Below are 18,491 nucleotides of genomic sequence, written 5' to 3' on the forward strand. Positions count from 1 at the left end.
GCCAGAGATCAAATTGCCAACATCCACTAGATCATCAAAAAGCAAGGGAGTTCCAGAAAAACATCTACTTCTGCTAAATTGACTACACCAAAGCCTTTGACTGTGTGGATCACAACAAACTGTGGAAAATTCTTAAAGAGATGGGAATACCAAACCGCCTGACCTGCCTCCTGAGAAATCTGTATGCAGGTAAAGAAGCAACAGTTAGAACTGGACATGGAACAACAGACTGGTTCCAAATTGGGAAAGAAGTGTTCAAGGCTGTATATTGTCACCCTGCTTATTTAACTTATATGCAGAATACATCATGAGAAACGCTGGACTGGAAGAAACACAAGCTGGAATCAAGATTGCCAGGAGAAATATCAATAACCTCAGATATGCAGATGATACCACCCTTATGGCAGAAAGCAAAGAGGAACTAAAGAGCCTCTTGATGAAAGTGAAAGAGGAGAGTGAAAAAATTGGCTTAAAACTCAACATTCAGAAAATGAAGACCATGGCATCTGGTCCCATTACTTCATGGCAAATAGATGGGTAAGCAATGGAAACTGTTACAGACTTTATTTATTTGGGCTCCAAAATCACTGCAGATGGTGACTACAGCCATGAAATTAGAAGACGCTCCTTGGAAGAAAAGTTATGACCAACCTAGAGAGCATATTCAAAAGCAGAGATATTACTTTGCCAACAAAGGTCCATCTAGTCAAAGCTATGGTTTTTCCCTTAGTCATGAATGGATGTGAGAGTTGGACTATAAAGAAAGCTGAGCGCTGAAGAATTGATGCCTTTGAACTGTGGTGCTGGAGAAGACTCTTCAGAGCCCCTTGGACTGCAAGGAGATCCAACCAGTTCATCCTAAAGGAGATCAGTCCTGAATATTCATTGGAAGGACTGATGTTGAAGCTGAAACTCCAATCCTTTGGCCTCCTGATGCAAAGAGCTGACTCATTTGAAAAAGACCCTGACACTGGGAAAGATTGAAGGCGGAAGGAGAAGAGGATGACAGAGGATGAGATGGTTGGATGGCATCACTGACTCAAGGACATGAGCTTGATCAAACTCCGGGACATTGTGAAGAACAGAGAAGCCTGGCATGCTGCAGTCCATGGGATCACAAAGAGTCAGACACGACTGAGCGACTGAACTTAAGCTGAAACTGAATAAGGGAGAGGAGTATTCCAGCTGTTTGGGGAAAAGGGTGGAGATTTCCAGGAAATGGGCCACTGCCCACTTTTTGGCCTTTGCTGGTTGACCTCAGAACTGTCCTGGCTCCTGTGGGTGTGTCATTTAGATGCTAATGTGTTACAGTGAGCATATAATAAGGCTCAATGTTGACTGGAAGTCACATCTTCTGCCACCTTGGACCTTGTTGGTTCTAACCAATTTTTGTCATGTCCTATGGCTATGTCATTCTTTTAAAAGTTGTGCCCTGCCCCCTTGCCTCATGTTTCACTTGGCCTCAGAATATTAATCTGTAAAATGTGATATCTATATCTCTCCAGGCTTCCTTTCCACGTCATTGTAAACATCTAAATAAGGGAGATAATATGCATGAAAATAGTTTGTAAGCAGACAGGCTTCGATGAAGATAATACTACTTATTTTGTTGACTATTTCGTCCAGTGGAAAGACTCCATGGGCAGATAGCATAGCTCTGTCTCCTGCTAATAAGTCCTATTTATCAAAAGGAGGTAACAGTCTTTCTTTCTTCTTATTAGTATTCTGAAGTCTTAGGAAGCTGGCACAGTTCAATGTCCGTGGCCCATGAGAAAGGCATATAAGAAACCATGGCACTCCCTTTTCAAAAAGAGCTGGAGAAATACAAGAACATTGATGAAGATGAGCTTCTTGGCAAACTCTCAGAAGAGGAACTGAAACAGTTGGAAAATGTTCTTGATGACCTAGATCCTGAGGTTAGTGACCTGGAACTGAAGCAGGTGGTTAGTGATAAGGTGGGATGAATGATATAGCATGTCCTTAAACAATAGTATAGGAATCCCTGAGCTCCAAATGCAGATTCTGTGTTCTTCCGTAATTGGTTCTGAATCACTTACTTTTTTTATAAACCATGGAGAACCTCAGTAGCCACATATTTGATATGGCAATTACATTTCTCAAAAACCAGTTTAATGTAAATACCAGAAAATATTTTCCATTGACTCCAAGAAGGACTAGACTGACTTATGGAAAAAGAAAAGAGGAAAGAAACATGACCAAGTTTCTTCTGAGTCATGTATTCTGCTGGGCCCAGATGTCCTTGACTTAAATTATATTATTCCCATTTCATAAATAAGGGGAAAGACCAGGAAAAGTAATTTACATAGATCCCATACTGGTAACCTGGTAAATGTCAGAGATGGTATTTAAACCAAATCTGTAGCCCCCAAAGCAGATATTTTTAATATCTCATTTCTTTAATATATATAAACAAGTTAAAATCTTGGTGATCTCACAATAATGGGTATATTAGAATAACTGTAACTGTAATATCAAATAAATTTAAATGGAGCATCTCATGTTTTTATGAGCTCTTACAAAGGTAAATAGCTTGTTATAATGTTTGTTTATCAAGCACTTTCTTCAGCCCTGCTAGTATTATCTCAAACTTAGAGGCAGGGACATCTAAAATAGTGATTTTACTATAAATAAAAACATCCATTAAAATATTTGTATGATATTCTATAATGCCAGATAATTTGGATATTGTTTTTACTTAAAAAAAATACAAGTATCTTTTTTTGCTTTTTAAACTTAAAAGAAATACCTCTACGTTTAATCAAGCAGATATCAATAGCTATCATAATGTTCACTTACCAGCTTGGATGTTTCCCAGGAGAGATTAGAAATGAGTGTGGGGACTTCCCTGGTGGTCTAGTGGTTGAGAATCCACCTTCCAATGCAAGGATTCCATCCCTGGATGGGAAACTTAAGATCCCACATGACTCAGAAGAACTAAGCCCGAGTGCCACACCTAGAGAAGCCCACAAGACAATGAAGACCCAACACAGCCAAAAAAAGCTTTTTAAAATTAAAAAAAAAAAGAGAGAGAGGGTGGCCATATTGGCTCTTCCATATGCATGCCTGGGAGCACAGCTGGACAGACCTAAGTGGGATCTGCAAGGAAAGAGGCTGTGAAGGGTGGCTGGCCTTTTGCCACCATGTTCTGGAAGGCAGCTGCAGCAGTCTGAGGCTGTTTCAGCCACCTGAGTTCTGCCTGAGCTCTTTGGGAACACCCGTCGTCAACACAGAATGTTAGAGTGAATAGGGCCTCAAAGACATGCCAGAGCTCCAACCCTCATCTCTGCGAGGTGTGCTCTGCCCAAGTTCCCCCTACAACAGCAGAGGTCAGGGAGGGAAAACATATCAGACACCCCCTTTCCTGCTCATTCCTCTGTCTCATCAGAGTGCACTGCTGCCAGCTGGATTTCGACAGAAAGACCAGACACAGAAAGCAGCCACGGGCCCGTTTGACCGCGAGCACCTCCTTATGTACCTGGAGAAGGAGGCTTTGGAGCAGAAAGACAGAGAAGACTTTGTGCCCTTCACTGGAGAAAAGAAAGGTGAGGACCACAGGTGGAGTCTGACAACATAAGTACCCCAATGTGTTGTTGTGGAGGGTCAGGTGAGGGAACTGGCCTGACAGTGGCAACTAAGCCTGAACTGGATTCAGTAGGATTAAAAAGCATCGTGGCTGGTGGACATATGTGTGTGTACACATGTCCAGACCCACAGACCGTACACCACCAAGGGTGAGCCCTCCATGTCTCTACAAATGACCCAATTGTGTTCCTTTTTATGGCTGAGTAATATTCCATTGTATATAGTCCACATCTTCTTTATCTATTCATCTGTTGATGGATATTTAGGTGGAGTGAAGTAAGTCAGAAAGAGAAAAACAAGTATCATATATTAATACATATATAGAAAACAGGGACAAATGAACCTATGTGCAGGGCAGGAATAGAGACAGACATAGAGAATGGACATGTGGGCATGGCCCAGGAGGGAGGTGGGATGAATTGGAATATTGGGATTGACATATGTGCACTGCCACGTGAAAAGAGATAGCCAGTGGGAACGTGCTGCATAGTACAGGGAGCTTAGCTCGCCGCTCTGTGGTGACTTAGATGGGTAGGATGAGGGACAGGTTGGAGGAAGGGCAAAGAGGAAGGAGATACATATATGTATACATATAGCTAATTCACTTTGTTGTACAATGTTATAAAGCCACTATACCCCAATTTTTTCAAAAAAGAGTGAACACTAATATAAACTGTGGATTTTGGGTGACAATGATGCCAGTGTAGGTTCAGCCGTTGTAACAAGTACACACCGTGCTGTGGGCTGTCATTAGAGGGGAGGTTGTGAGTTAGAGGCAGGGCAGACTTGGGAACTGTCTGTACTTTCCAAGGCCAATCTAAAGCTGCTCCAAAAAATAAAGCCTATTAATTAAAAAAAAAAAAAGAACCATGGCAGAAGACGTAGGCTACAAATAGAGAACAGATTAGTCATTACCAGAAGGGAAAGAAAGGAAGGGAAGAGTGAGATGAGGTACAGGATTAAGAAACACAAACTACTATGTATAAAGTAAGTAAGTAACAAGGATGTATTGTATAGCACAGGGAAATATAAACATTCTTTTGTGATAATTTTAAATATAATTTATAAAATATTGAATCACTCTGTTGTATACCTAAAACTGATATAATATTGTAAATTGATTATACTTCAATAAAATTTTAAAAAATACAGACTAATGTGCAGAGAAATTAACGATCTGAACAGCAAGAACAACAAAAGAAGCTGCCAGTTCAAAAGAGAGAATATTGTCATTAGAAAAGTGTGAATCTGGCTTCTGAAACCCACACAGGTAACCATAATTTATAAAAAAAAAAAAAAAAAAATCTGCTTAGCCACAAAAAGTAATAATCTGCTTGAGTAAGGGGGCAGAAAAAGGAACCCATAGGCTAATTAACTGAATGTGCTGTGCTGTGCTAAATTGCTTCAGTCGTGTCCAACTCTTTGCAACCCTATAGACAGTAGCCCACTAGGCTCCTCTGTCCATAGAATTCACCAGGCAAGGATACCAGAGTGCGTTGCCATGCCCTCCTCCAGGGGATCTTCCCCACCCAGGGATCGAACCCGCATCTCTTAAGTCTCCTGCATTGGCAGGTGGGTTCTCTACCACTAGCACCACCTGAGAAGCCCAAAATAAACTGAATGCTTAGAGTGTAATGGTATTCAAATTCATTTCATTAAAAAAAAAAAAAAAATGTAAGCCCCAAAGAAGCAGCTTCAGAAGTGTAAAGCAGCACCAAGCACCGGCGTGTTCCTCCTGACCAGGGCCTGTCCCAGTTGCAGGTGTCTGCCCGGGTCTGCCTCTGTTTGTTAGATGCTTCCACTAGAGGCCAGTGCACTTAATCATCTGTTCCTCTAGCACCTACCAGCCACCTCCTGGCCTCAGAGCCCTGCTGGGACCACAGGGCAGACCCTGCCCTGCCCTCAGGGAGCATGTGGTCTAGTGAGAAACATTCTGATAGACCTGGAGGGGCCTGAGGAGTAAGAGGATGTTCCTTCAGCAAGGAGTGAGCTCTGAACTAAGACAGGAAAATCCTCCTCCCTAGCTCCCCACCCTGAGCTCCCCTTTGGAGGAAAAGTGGCTACCAATCCCCTATCCAGGTTCCTCAGCTGTTACAGTGACTTGGTCCCCAAAATACAACTGGAATCACTGATAACCTCGTGGCATCCATTGTCTTTTTAAAACACAGATCCAATCATGTCATTCCCTGCTTACTGTCTCAAACCATTGCCACGGTGCTCAGAGTCATGGAGAGCTCACCCGGCCCACCTCTCTGACTGCATCTCCCCTCCCCTCACTAAGCTCAGCCCCACTGTCCTCACTCCATTCCCCAAACCTGCCAAGTTCTTTTCCCACCCCAAGGTCTTCTTCTCTCTCACCTGCCTCCCCGTTTTTTTACCTGCTGAGAGTCCCAGCTTAAATGTCAGGGCCTCCAGCTTTCCCTGACCTCTCTGTCTAAAACACACTCCTTCTATCATGACATCCTTCTGTTGCTCCCATAGCACTGTGACAGCATTCATCCTTTTGTTTACTTCCAGTTTTGTGTGTGTGTCACATGAATCTGAGATCCACAGTGGGACTGTGTCTCTCTTGCATCCTGGCACAGAAACTGGCATGGGGCAGGCACTGGACAACATGGATTGGAATGAATGCCATCTCTGAGCTTCTGTGCTGGGGCCACGGAAGCAGGAGTCCCAGCTCCTTGGCTGCTGCCTTCCCTATGCAGCATCATGGCGGCTCTGAACCATGTGCATCCAATGCCCCGTGAACCACTGATGGTGTCATTTTATTAAGAAAGTAAGGTTGGGCAGTGACAAATTGGGCAAATAACCAAGGTTTGCAGTAGAAACATGGAGCTGTTTCTATGGCAGCGTGGTTATTGTTAGACTAATGGTGAAGGAAAAAATAAATTGTAATGTCAACTCTTCAATAAAAGGCCAATTAACTTGCAGTATTAGGGTAGTGAGAGAATAACAAGAGGAAAGCTGTCATCTTCTGTTCTCGGAGCAGAGGTCTGGGAAGCAGCTATGGTGAATTAACTCCTGATCCAGATTAATCTGCAGATGGTTCTTAGGGGGTTAGGCATCCAGGAGCAGTCAGAGTAATAAATAGGGGTCCAGACGGGGTGGACAGCTGCTCAGGGGAGCTTAGGAGAAGCCACATGATTGGGTTAAAGGAGCAGAGAACGAGTTTTCCAGAAAGAGTGGAAGGATCAGAGTGAGGTGTGTACAGGGCCCCAGGAAGACCACCAGTGACCCAGGAGCATGTCTAACCAGGATTCCTTAATTTCTGAGATGATGCCAATGTCACTAACCCACTAATCCTGGTTAGACCTGCATTGGTTTAATGCTTCAGCTCTTAATGACCAGAGCTGTACATTCTCTGGTTAGTTCACTTCCCCTAGAACAAGGCACCAGCACACAATGTTTTTGTTTTTCTTCTGATTTAAAGGGAGAGTCTTTATCCCCAAAGAAAAGCCCATAGAAACTCATAAAGAAGAAAAGGTGACCCTGGACCCAGAACTGGAAGAAGCTTTGGCCAGCGCCTCCGACACTGAACTCTATGACCTTGCAGGTTAGTCCTCAGTTCTGGGAAGCTTTTCTGTCTAGCTCTATGACCTCCAGACATGCCCTGACCCCCTGGAAGCAGCCTCCGAGCCCCTGTGTAACTGTTGATTGTTACTATGGTATCAAGTTGACTTCAGCCATTAGGCAGCTGAGAGGCTGGATGCAGGTCACCTAAGCTCTCTGAGCAAATATTTCACTGTATCTCAGCTATAAAATGTAAAATCATATTTCAGTTGAAAAGTACCCACAGTAACGCCTATCCTACAAAATCCAAGAGTTACGGTGAGAAGTCAAAGAGAAGAAATATGAAGGAGTGTTGAGAATTTAAACAATAAAATAACAGCCCTTATGCCTTCAAAAGAGCTTCACATTTGGCATTTTATAATCACAAAATTTCCATTTCCATCACAAAATTTCTTGTTCTTTCCCACAGTCACTGTTTTTGAATCCCACTTAGTTATATTAACCTAACCATAGAGCAGAACCCATTTTACTGTTATATTTCCCCAATAAAGTACATCCATATTCAGCCCAGCCTGCTCATTTTTTCTAGTTTCCTTAACAATAGCAACAGTATAATAATAATTATTATTATATGTGAACTGTGAATTGGTTATACATACAGATAGAAAAAACCCAGGGAAGGGATAGTTAGGGAATTGGGGATCAAATGTACACATTGCTGTATTTAAAATGGATAATCAACAAGGACCTACTGTATAGCACAGGGTGTTATGTGGCAGTCTGAATGGGAGAGGAGTGTGGGGGGGAATGGATACATGTGTATGTGTGGCTGAGTCACTGTGCTGTGCACCTGAAACTGTCACAACATTGTTACTTGGCTAAGCTGCCGCCGCAGCCGCTGCTGCTGCTCAGTCGCTTCAGTCGTGTCCGACTCTGTGCGACCCCATAGACGGCAGCCCACCAGGCTCCCCTGTCCCTGGGATTCTCCAGGCAAGAACACTGGAGTGGGTTGCCATTTCCTTCTCCAATGCATGAAAGTGAAAAGTGAAAGTGAACTCGCTCAGTTGTGTCTGACTCTTCGAGACCCCATGGACTGCAGCCCACCAGGCTCCTCCGTCCATGGGATTTTCCAGGCAAGAGTACTGGAGTGGGGTGCCATTGCCTTCTCTGGTTAATAGGCTATACTCCAATATAAAGTAAAAAGTTGTTTTGTTTTTTTTTTTAAAGAAAAAACCCAAATAGTACAAAATAATATGTAATGAATTATATAAGCTTCCTCCCGTTTCTTGTATTTCCTTTGAAAAAGATTCCATGCATGTACCCGCGTATTTGTGTGCTAATTGGATGGAAATTTGCATTATTAGGGTCATTGGGTCCCCACAGGATAGAGGTGCTTTGAAAAACAGTCCACAGCTTTGGCAAGAATTTTCACATCGTTATTCCATTGGAAGACATGAGTAATAATAATCTCCTTCCTCCCAGGAGAACCAACTCTGCCTTATTCTAAAATTAAAACTTGACAAGGGGAGTGAAATAATCATAAATTGCGTAGTGAATATGGGGCCAAAGCAAGATATGCTTGTTGGATGGTCTCAGTGTCCTGTGTTTATTCTCCCTAGACAAGGCCAAAAACACAGTGACAAATTCTTATTTATTTAACAAGAATTTGTAAAGCACTTAGAACAGTGCGTAACACATAGGAAGTCATTTAACCCTTGTAATAGGTAAAGTGTAATGATTATCCGTTTTACAGATGGGGAAACTGAGGCTCAGCGGTGTTTAATGACTTCTCAAGCCATACAGACAGTACGTAACAGAGTCAGGATTTAAACTCAGGCTGACTGCTCCTGACTGCTCCTCTAAACCCCTACACTCGCTGGCTCTGAACATTTACCCTTTGTTGGCTATATGGGCAGTCCTTCTAGAGTATAGTATACAGCGGATGAGGAGCTCAGAGGTGGGCCCCTGCCACCATTGGCAGATTATTCTGGGGTCCTTCCCCAGTAGGCCTCCTGGAATTTCTCACCTGGAGTTCATTAAGGAAGGGAAAGCTGGGTGGGCAGTGGCAGTTAGTGCCTGCTCCGTGTTCAGTTATGGCCGGTGCTGTCTCCTGCATACTGTACTGCCCCCTGGTGCTCGTTCTTTGTAGTACAGGAGACTCAAAATCTCTTCCTACTTACCGGACCTTTTATTGCTGACATCTCTTATTTCCCACCCAGGGATGCTCTAGAAGAGAAAAGAACCACTCTTTTCGGTACTGAGAGATGAAAGCAAAGGGGAGGCTTACACTGAAAGAGGACCATGATCTTTCAGCCCTTTGTCTCCAGAAAAACTACATACTATAGTCTATATAATTTTAGAGCTTAAAATATCATTAGACTCAGCCCCACGTTTAAATTTTACAGATGAGAAAACATAGGGATGAATCTACTTAACTAGGAGATCTAAGCAGATTTTCATTTGCTGATTTCATTTTCACTAGCCCGTTGTCCCTCAGATCCTACACGACTCCACATATATAGATGTAGAAAGACGTGAAGAATGCTAGTGATCTTAGGAGGAGGGATTAAAAAAAAAAGCTTATTTAATACTATACATGTGTCACACACTGTGTAAGGCAAGTGAGGTCAAGAGACTTATCTTTATGGTATGAAGAATTGTTCTGCAAAGGGAAAATTAACAATGTGGGCATCTTAACAAGATGTCTCAAACTTAAGTTTTATTCACAGATTATTTTTGTTTTTCAGCTGTTCTTGGAGTACACAATTTGCTCAACAATCCCAAGTTTGATGAAGAAACAACCAACACGAAAGGCGGCAAAGGGCCTGTGAGAAGTAAGTTGATGTGAAATCTGTGGTTTTATGAAACCTGGGAGCCTCTGGGTGTTGCTCATAGGAGAGAGGCTTGTTGACTGGGCCCCTGGGGAGTCTGGAATTCTTTTAGGCTTTGAAGGTGGATTTTGTCAGTTCACCAAGGATCACTGGGCTGTGAGTAATCAGATCAGAATAAGTGGCCAGCACTGGGAGCCCTGTCTGGCAGTGTGACTAGTACCGATCAGTGTGTATTGCCCAGAACACACTCCTGGTGAAAGTGAAAGTCACTCAGTCATGTCTGACTCTTTGCAACCCCATGAACTATATAGTCCATGGAATTCTCTAGGCCAGAATACTAGAGTAGGTAGCCTTTCCCTTCTCCAGGGAATCTTCCCAACCCAGGGATCGAACCCAGGTCTCTCACATTGCAGGCGGATTCTTTACCAGCTGAGCCAGAAGGGAAACCCAAGAACACTGGAGTGGGTAGCCTATCCCTTCTGCAGGGGATCTTCCCAACCCAGGAATCGAACCATGATCTTCTGCATTGCAGGCAAATTCTCTCCTGATAGGTTCAGTCAAAGGAGGAAATGACAGATAAAAAGGTTTGCTTAGCACAGAAAGGAGAGTTTTATGTCATAATGATGCTTTAATTAGCTATAGTATTTTAGCTACGTTTTCCTTCTCTATTCGAGAAACGTGTTTTTGTCTTAATTATGGATGTTTGTGATTGTTGTTGTTGTTCAGTGGCCAAATCATGTCTGACTCTTTGCAGCTCCTTGGACTGCAGCATGCCAGGCTTCCCTGTCTTCCAGAGTTTGCTCAAACTCATGTCCATTGAGTCGGCAATGTCATCCAGTCATTTCATCCTCCATTGCCCTCTTTTCTTCTTGCCCTCAATCTTTCCCCGCATCAGGGTCTTTTCCAGTGAGTCAGCTCTTCGTATCAGGTGGTCAAAGTATTGGAGCTTCAGCTTCAGCATCAGTCCTTCCAAAGAATATTCAGAGTTGATTTCCTGTAGTATTTTAGATAAATTTCCTTCTCTATTCGAGTGCCTCTTTGTCTCAATAATGGATGTTTGTCATTAGAATTTGAGTACCTACTTCCCCCAGAAAGCATGAAAGACACACTGGTGTGGATTTGCCACAGAACATTCCAGACCACTCTCTTCTTTGTCACCATTTTCTGGAGAAATATACCCTTCATTAGCCTCTCTCACTTACTCATTCATCAGTCATTTACTAAATATTTACTGTCAGGAACGTTCTAGGCTTAGGTACAAAGTTAAAAGAGATGGTGCCTGCCCAGAGGAACTTATCTATCTGTGGGAGGGACGGATCAATAATCAAATAATTTCAGTACAGTGTGATCCAGCTGTTAGGAAAACTCACAGAAGATCACAGCTTTTCTTAATAAAATTATAGTTTATTCTCTCTAATGGTGACTTTGGCAATGCTTTCTAGTCTCAGCAATGTGTCTGCCAACCACCATTTATACTGGGTAATTTACCCAGACGGTGAGCAATATTCCTTTTATTTTCCTTCTGGTTTCTTATGCATACAAATGAAAAATAGTCATCCTTTTAATTTCAGTACCAAAATGTAACATTCTGACAACATGTTATGAAAAAAAAGTCTGGTGCATAGCCTACTGGGCTGTTATACATACACATACACGCATATCATTAACTTTTTAAAATACTATTTTTTTAGAGCAGTTTTGTGTTCATTGCAAAATTGAGAGAAAGGTACAGAGATATGCCGTTCCATATGCACAGCCTCTCCACTTAGCTATATCCTGCACAGAGTGGTGCATTTAATGAACCATTGTAGGTTACACTTAATGAACCTACACTGACACATCATTATCACTCTGAGCCCAAAGTTTACAACAGGGCTCTCTGCTGGGTTTGTACATTCTGTGGGTTTGCACAAATGCACAATGACAGGTTTCCACCACTACAGTATCAGGCAGAGTGGTTTCACTGTCCTGAAACTTCTCTGTGCTCTGCCTGTTCATCTCTCCTTCCCCACTAACCTCTGGCAACTGCTGATCTTTTAACTCTCTCCATCATTATGCCTTTTCCAGAATGTCATATAATTGGAATCATATAGTATGTAGCCTATTCAGACTAGTTTCTTTCACTTAGTGATATGCATTTAAGGTTCCTCTGTGTCTTTTCAAGATTTGATAGAGCCTTTCTTTTTTATTGTAACAGTAACAGTTGATGTACAATATTATATAAGTTATAGGTATACAGCATAGTGATTCAGTTTTTAAAGGTTATACTCCATTAATAGTTATTATATATTATTATGGAGTTGGCTATATTCCCTATGTTATATAATATATCCCCATAGTTTATTTTATTCATAAGAATTTGTACTTCTTAATTCTCTATTAAAATAATTCTCTAATTAAGAGAATTCTTAATTCTCTGTCTTGCTCCTCCCTCCTTTCCTCTCCCCACTGGTAACCACCAGTTTGTTCTCTGTATGTGTGAGTTTACTTACTTTTTGTTATATTCACTAATTTGTTTTTTTAAGATTCACGTATAAGTGACATCTTAAAGTAGTTGTCTTTCTCTGTCTGACTTATTTCACTTAGCATACTACCTTCCAAGTTAATCCATATTGTTGTAAATGGTAAAATTTCATTCTTTATCATGGTTGAGTAGTAGCCCATATTTGTTTGTACATACATGTATATAGTATACATTCATCTGTTGATATACGTTTAGGCTGCTCCCATATCTTGGCCATTGTAAATAATACTTCTGTGAACATGGGGATGCATGTGTCTTTTCAAATTAGTGTTTTTGCTTATTTTAGACATATGCCCAGGAGTGGAATTGCTAAATCATGTGGCAGTGATAGATCATTTCTTTTTAACACTGAATAATGTTCCATTATTTGGATATACCACAGTTTATCAGATCACCTACTGAAGGACATCTTAGTTGCTTCCAAATTTTGTAAATTAAGAATAAAGCTGCTACAAATATCCATGTTCAGATTTTGGACATAAATTTTAAACTCCTTTGGATAAATATAAAGGAGCACAATTGCTGAATCTTATGGTAAGATGTTTGGTTTTGAATTCCATGAGCAATGAATGAGAATTTCTGTTGCTCCACATCCTCACCAGCATTTGGTTTTGTTGATGTTCCAGATTTTGGTCATTCTAATAGGTGTGTAGTGGTGTGTCACTATTTTAATTTGCATTTCCCTAATAACATATGATGTGGAGCATCTTTTCATATGCTTATTTTTCATTTGTATATCTTCTTTGGTGAGATATCTCTTAACATTTTTGGCTTATTGTTAAAATCATGTTGTTTCCTTATCATTGAGTTTTAAGAGTTTTTGTATATATTGGATAAGTGCTTTATCATATGTATCTTTTTTCTGATTTTTTTAATGAATCAAAGATTTTTTAAATTATATAATATTTTACACTCAGTCACGTCCAACTCTTTGCAAGCCCATGGACTGCAGCACGCCAGGCTTCCCTGTCAATCACCAACTCCCAGAGCTTGCTCAAACTCATGTCCATTGAGTCAGTGATGCCATCCAACCATCTCATCCTCCGTCATCCCCTTCTCCTCCTGTCTTCAATCTTTCCCAGCATCAGGGTCTTTCCCAATGAGTAACTTCTTTATATCAGTGGTCAAAGTATTGGAACTTCAGCTTCAGCATCAGTCCTTCCAATGAATATTCAGGATTGATTTCCTTTAGGATTGACTGGTTTGATCTCCTTGCAGCCCAAGGGACTCTCAAGAGTCTTCTCCAACACCACAGTTCAAAAGCATCAATTCTTCGGCACTCAGGTTTCTTTATAGTCCAACTCTCACATCCATACATGACTACTGGAAAAACCATAGCTTTGACTAGATAGACCTTTGTCGGCAAAATAATGTCTCTGCTTTTTAATATGCTGTCTAGGTTGGTCATAGCTTTTCTTCCGAAGAGCAAGCATCTTTTAATTTCATGGCTTCAGTCACCATCTTCAGTGATTTGGGAGCCCCCCAAAATAAAGTCTGTCACTGTTTCCATTGTTTCCCCATCTATTTGCCATGAAGTGATGAGACCAGATGCCATGATCTTGGTTTTTTGAATGTTGAGTTTTAAGCCAGCTTTTCCACTCTCCTCTTTCACTTTCATCAAGAGGCTCTTTAGTTCCTCTTCACTTTATGCCATAACGGTGGTATCATCTGCATATCTGAGATTATTGATGTTTCTGCTGGCATTCTTGATTCCAGCTTGTGCTTCATCCAGCCCGGCATGCATTCCACATGATGTACTCTGCATATAAGTTAAATAAACAGGGAGGCAATATACAGCCTTGATGTATTCACACACATGATTTCAAATAATCCCATAACAACCCTTTTTTCTGCTATACCAATATAGTGTCCCTCCCCTCCTCCTTCTCCCCACTGGTAACCACTAGTTTTTTCTCTATATCTGTGAGTCTATCAGATGTGTCTTTTGCAAATATTTTCTCCCAGTCTGTGCTTTATCTCCCCATTGCTCTTGAGAGTATTTTCTGCAGAGTATAAATGTTTAATTTGAATGCATGTCAGTTTACCAATTCTTCCTTTTAAGGATTAGGCCTTTAGGGCTGTATGTAAAACTTCATCTTCAAACCCAAGGTCATCTAGATTTTATCCTATGTTATCTCCTAGGAGTTCTGTAGTTTTGCATTTAAATTTAGGTCTATGATCTGTTTTGAGTTAATTTTTGTGAAGAGTGTAAAGTCTGTGTGTGCGTACTAAGTCACTTCAGTCGTGTCCAAGTCTTTGCAACCCTATGGATGGTAGGCAGCCTGCCAGGCTTCTCTGTCCATGGAATTCTCCACAAGAATACTGGAGTGGGTTGTCATGCCCTCCTCCAAGGGATCTTCCCAACCCGTGGATTGAACCAGCTCTTGCATCTGCATTGGCAGGTGGGTTCTTTACCACTAGCACCACCTGGGAAGCCCATAAGGTCTGTATCTTGATTCTTTTATTTTTTCTTTCATGTAGATGTCCAGTTGTTCCAGCACCATTTGTTGAAAAGGCTACTTTTTTCTCCACCATTTTACCTTTGCTGCTTTGTCAAAGATCAATTGATTGTATTTATGTGGGTCTATTTGTGGGCTCTCCATTGTGTTCCACTGATTTATTTGTATATTTTCACCAATATCACTATCTTCCTTCCTATAGCTTTAAGTCTTCTTTAAGTTGAATTGCTGGATTTGTTTTTCTCTTTCAATATTGTTCTGGCTATTCTGTGTATTTTTCCGCTTTATATAAATTTTATAATCATTTTTTAATATCTACAAACTAAATTTCTGAGATTTTGATTGGGATTGCATTGCATTTGGGAAGAACTGACATCTTGACAACACTGAATATTTCTGTACATGGAATATCTCTCCTTCCCACTAACAATATATGAAGATGCTTTTTCCTCCACATTGTTGCTGACTGTGAATATTATCTTTTTACATTTTTTGGCAAATCAAACGGTATCTTATTTTTAAATTTCTTGGAATTTAATTACTTTTTATATTTTTTTGGTTGACTGATAGAGATTCCTCTGATCATTAGCTGTTCATTTTCCACTGGGTTATCTTACTGCCTTGTAGAAGCTCTGTGTATATTGAGATATGAACCTTTTGTGTGTTACATACATTGCAAACATTTTCTGTTAACTGCTTTTGAGAATTCTTCCACTTTTCTTTTCTATTCCTTTCTCTTCCTATACCATCCTCAAAATTAAAGCTCCAAGATGGAAATCAGAGGATGGGCCAGGGGAGAATTAAGGTTTAGGAAATAAAGGAACTCATTTTTGTGTGTCTTAGATTCTTTGGTTTGGTTATTATAGTTTGAAAGAGGTCCATATGGAGCAGCTATAACTACCTGTGGATATTCTTTTAGGAGTTTGAGCTTGCTGTAGAGCCTCCTGCACTTTTGGCTCCATGGAGCATCAACCACTGAGACTTCTCATTGCAGCTGAAAACACCAACCTGGGAGGCTATAACTCAGAGCCACACCATTCCTCTGCTTGCTGAGTTGAGAATAAGCTTGCTGTCACTGATATTAGAATATTATTGGAATCACCACATATGAAAACAAGGTCATTTGGGGAGAAGTTGTCTCTGATTTTTATGGGAGAGACCTTACATTTTATTTTTAAAATTTAAACTTGTGTCTTAGATGTGGTCAAAGGTGAAAAGGTCAAGCCAGTATTTGAGGAACCACCCAATCCCACAAATGTGGAAGTAAGTCTACAGCAGATGAAAGCCAATGATCCCAGCTTGCAAGAAGTCAACCTCAACAACATTAAGGTATTTCATTATGATTGCTGTCAGAAACTTGATTTATCGTTCAGTCAGAAAACGTACTGGAGATGACTGCCTGCCTTTATACATGTTCTAAATCCTTTATAGTCGCTGATTTTGAGGCAAAATATCCTATTCAGAAGGAGTGGATTTATTTGCTCAATGCTATGTGGCATCCTGGATGGGAAGGGAATTTGGGGGAGAATGAATACACGTGTATGTATTGCTAAGTCCCTTTGCTGTCCACCTGAAGCTATCACAACATTGTTAATTGGCTGTTCTCTAATATATAAAATAAAAAGTTAAAAAAAATAATAAATGTTTTAAATAAATTAATGAAATAGGTTTAAAAAAAAAGAATTATTTCTAGAATTCTTTGAAAAGAATTACAGTACTTGTGTTAAACAAGTGTTATTAGTTATCTACTACTGAGGAACAAATTACCCCAAAACTTAGAGGCTTAAAACAACAAACAGTTTATTATTTCACATAATTTCTGAGTATCAGGAATCTAAGAGTGGCTTGGCCGGGTAGCTGTGGCTCAGGGTCTCAGATGAGGCTGTAGTAAAGCTGTCGGCCAGAGCCGCAGTCGTCTCAAGGCTTGACCAGGGCTTGGGGCTCCATTTTCAAGATGGCGCACTCATGTGACTGTTGGCAGGAGCCTCAGTTTCCTCAGCACATGGACCTCTTAATAGGGCCGCCAACATATCTTCACGTCATGACAACTTGCTTCCCCCAGAGCAAATGACCCAAGAGAAAAAAAGAGAGTAAACTGAAAGCCACAATGTCTTTTATGACCTATTCTCTGAAGTCACTTCTGCTTTTACAATGTCTTAGCACTCTCAAAGGGAGGAGAAATTGTGTTGTGTGTGAGATGGAGAGAGAGAAAGAATGAGAGAAAACACTAGCTGACACCTTTTGTGTTCCTTCTTATTAGGCCAATTTCTAGCATTTAATAATATCAACTGATTTTTATTGACTACTAGCTATGTGCCATATACGTTGCTAAATACTTGAAATTCATTATCTCATTTAATCCTTAGTGGGACTTTAAAAGACTCCAGTGTCCCTAGTCACAGAGCTGGCCTGTAGTGCTCCATGAACCCATGGTAGCCTCTAGCTGTGCCCCGTACTGCCTGCCTCTCCGGTGCTCAGTACTGTGCTAAGTGCTATGGAAGGGGGAGTAAGATTCATTCAGTCTCGATTCTGAAGAACTTAAATTAGGAGAAAAACACTAGGCGGATAATTATAACGTGATGTGGTAAGCCCCCAAATTCTGCGGAATTGCAGGTAAGGGAAGTTGATTCTGCCTAAGAGAATCAATAAACAAACGAAGTGATATTTCTGCTGGGTCTTGAAAGATGAGTTAGAGCTAGTTTAATTCTAGTCTGGCTAGAATATAGAGAATGAAAGAGAAAAAGAGGGAAGGGTGGTCTGTGCATAATGCGGAGGGTAAACAGAAGTGATGCCCGAGTGTCACACTATGTTAGATTCCCTTAATGGACACTAAGTGGTGCTATTGGCTCTGGATAGGTTGGTTGCTAGAGATGGACGATCGATGTCTTTTAGAGAGGATAAAATCTAAGGTACATCTAAGTCACCAAAATACGAACCTTCAAATTGTGAACTTTCAAAGATGCAAACATACGTGCCAGCCCCTGTATGCCGGCTGTTGTACTGTACTATTGTACTTTTCAAGGTACTGTACTGTAAGATTAAAAACGTTTGTTTTTTGTGTTTGTTTTTTATATATGTATTATTTGTGTGAAAAAGTATTATACACCTGTTACAATACAGTATTATCTAGCTGATTGTGTTAGTTGGGTACCTAGGCTAACTTTGTTGGAGTTACGTACACATTGGACCTGGGAATGTGCTCTCAGAACAAAACTCATGTGTAGGTCGGGGACCTGCTGTTTGTAAAAGCTGTGGGTCCTGAGCTTAGGGTGAAGGTGCTATAGAAGGATTCATCAACAATCTGTGTCTTTCTCATAGAACATTCCAATTCCAACCCTGAAGGAATTTGCAAAGGCTCTGGAGACCAACACTCACGTGAAAAAGTTCAGTCTGGCCGCAACCCGCAGCAATGACCCTGTGGCAATTGTGAGTAGAATCCCTAGAAATACAGCCCTCAGATATTTAATTCAGTAGAAGCTATTTGTAATTTGTTTTATCAATTAACAATGTTCAGATCTGGTCAATGTATTTTCTGTATAATTAATAAACAAAATTAGTTATAAT

The 18,491-nt window shown here is 40.8% G+C and overlaps 1 protein-coding gene across 2 annotated transcripts in view; it reads left to right on the forward strand.

Annotated features, from left to right (window-relative positions):
* Window positions 1-18,491, forward strand: part of TMOD2 (tropomodulin 2) — a 51,126-nt gene that overhangs the window by 14,791 nt on the left and 17,844 nt on the right. For both annotated transcript variants that reach the window (XM_044925016.1, XM_044925015.2), the window contains exons 2-7: window positions 1,722-1,916; window positions 3,407-3,563; window positions 7,034-7,156; window positions 9,861-9,947; window positions 16,126-16,256; window positions 18,246-18,353. In XM_044925016.1, coding sequence (XP_044780951.1) covers window positions 1,791-1,916; window positions 3,407-3,563; window positions 7,034-7,156; window positions 9,861-9,947; window positions 16,126-16,256; window positions 18,246-18,353 — 732 coding nt within the window. In that variant the 5' untranslated portion in view covers window positions 1,722-1,790. The remainder of the gene's footprint in view (window positions 1-1,721; window positions 1,917-3,406; window positions 3,564-7,033; window positions 7,157-9,860; window positions 9,948-16,125; window positions 16,257-18,245; window positions 18,354-18,491) is intronic.

This window comes from Bubalus bubalis, chromosome 11, assembly GCF_019923935.1.
Source record: "Bubalus bubalis isolate 160015118507 breed Murrah chromosome 11, NDDB_SH_1, whole genome shotgun sequence".
Lineage (NCBI taxonomy): Eukaryota > Metazoa > Chordata > Mammalia > Artiodactyla > Bovidae > Bubalus > Bubalus bubalis.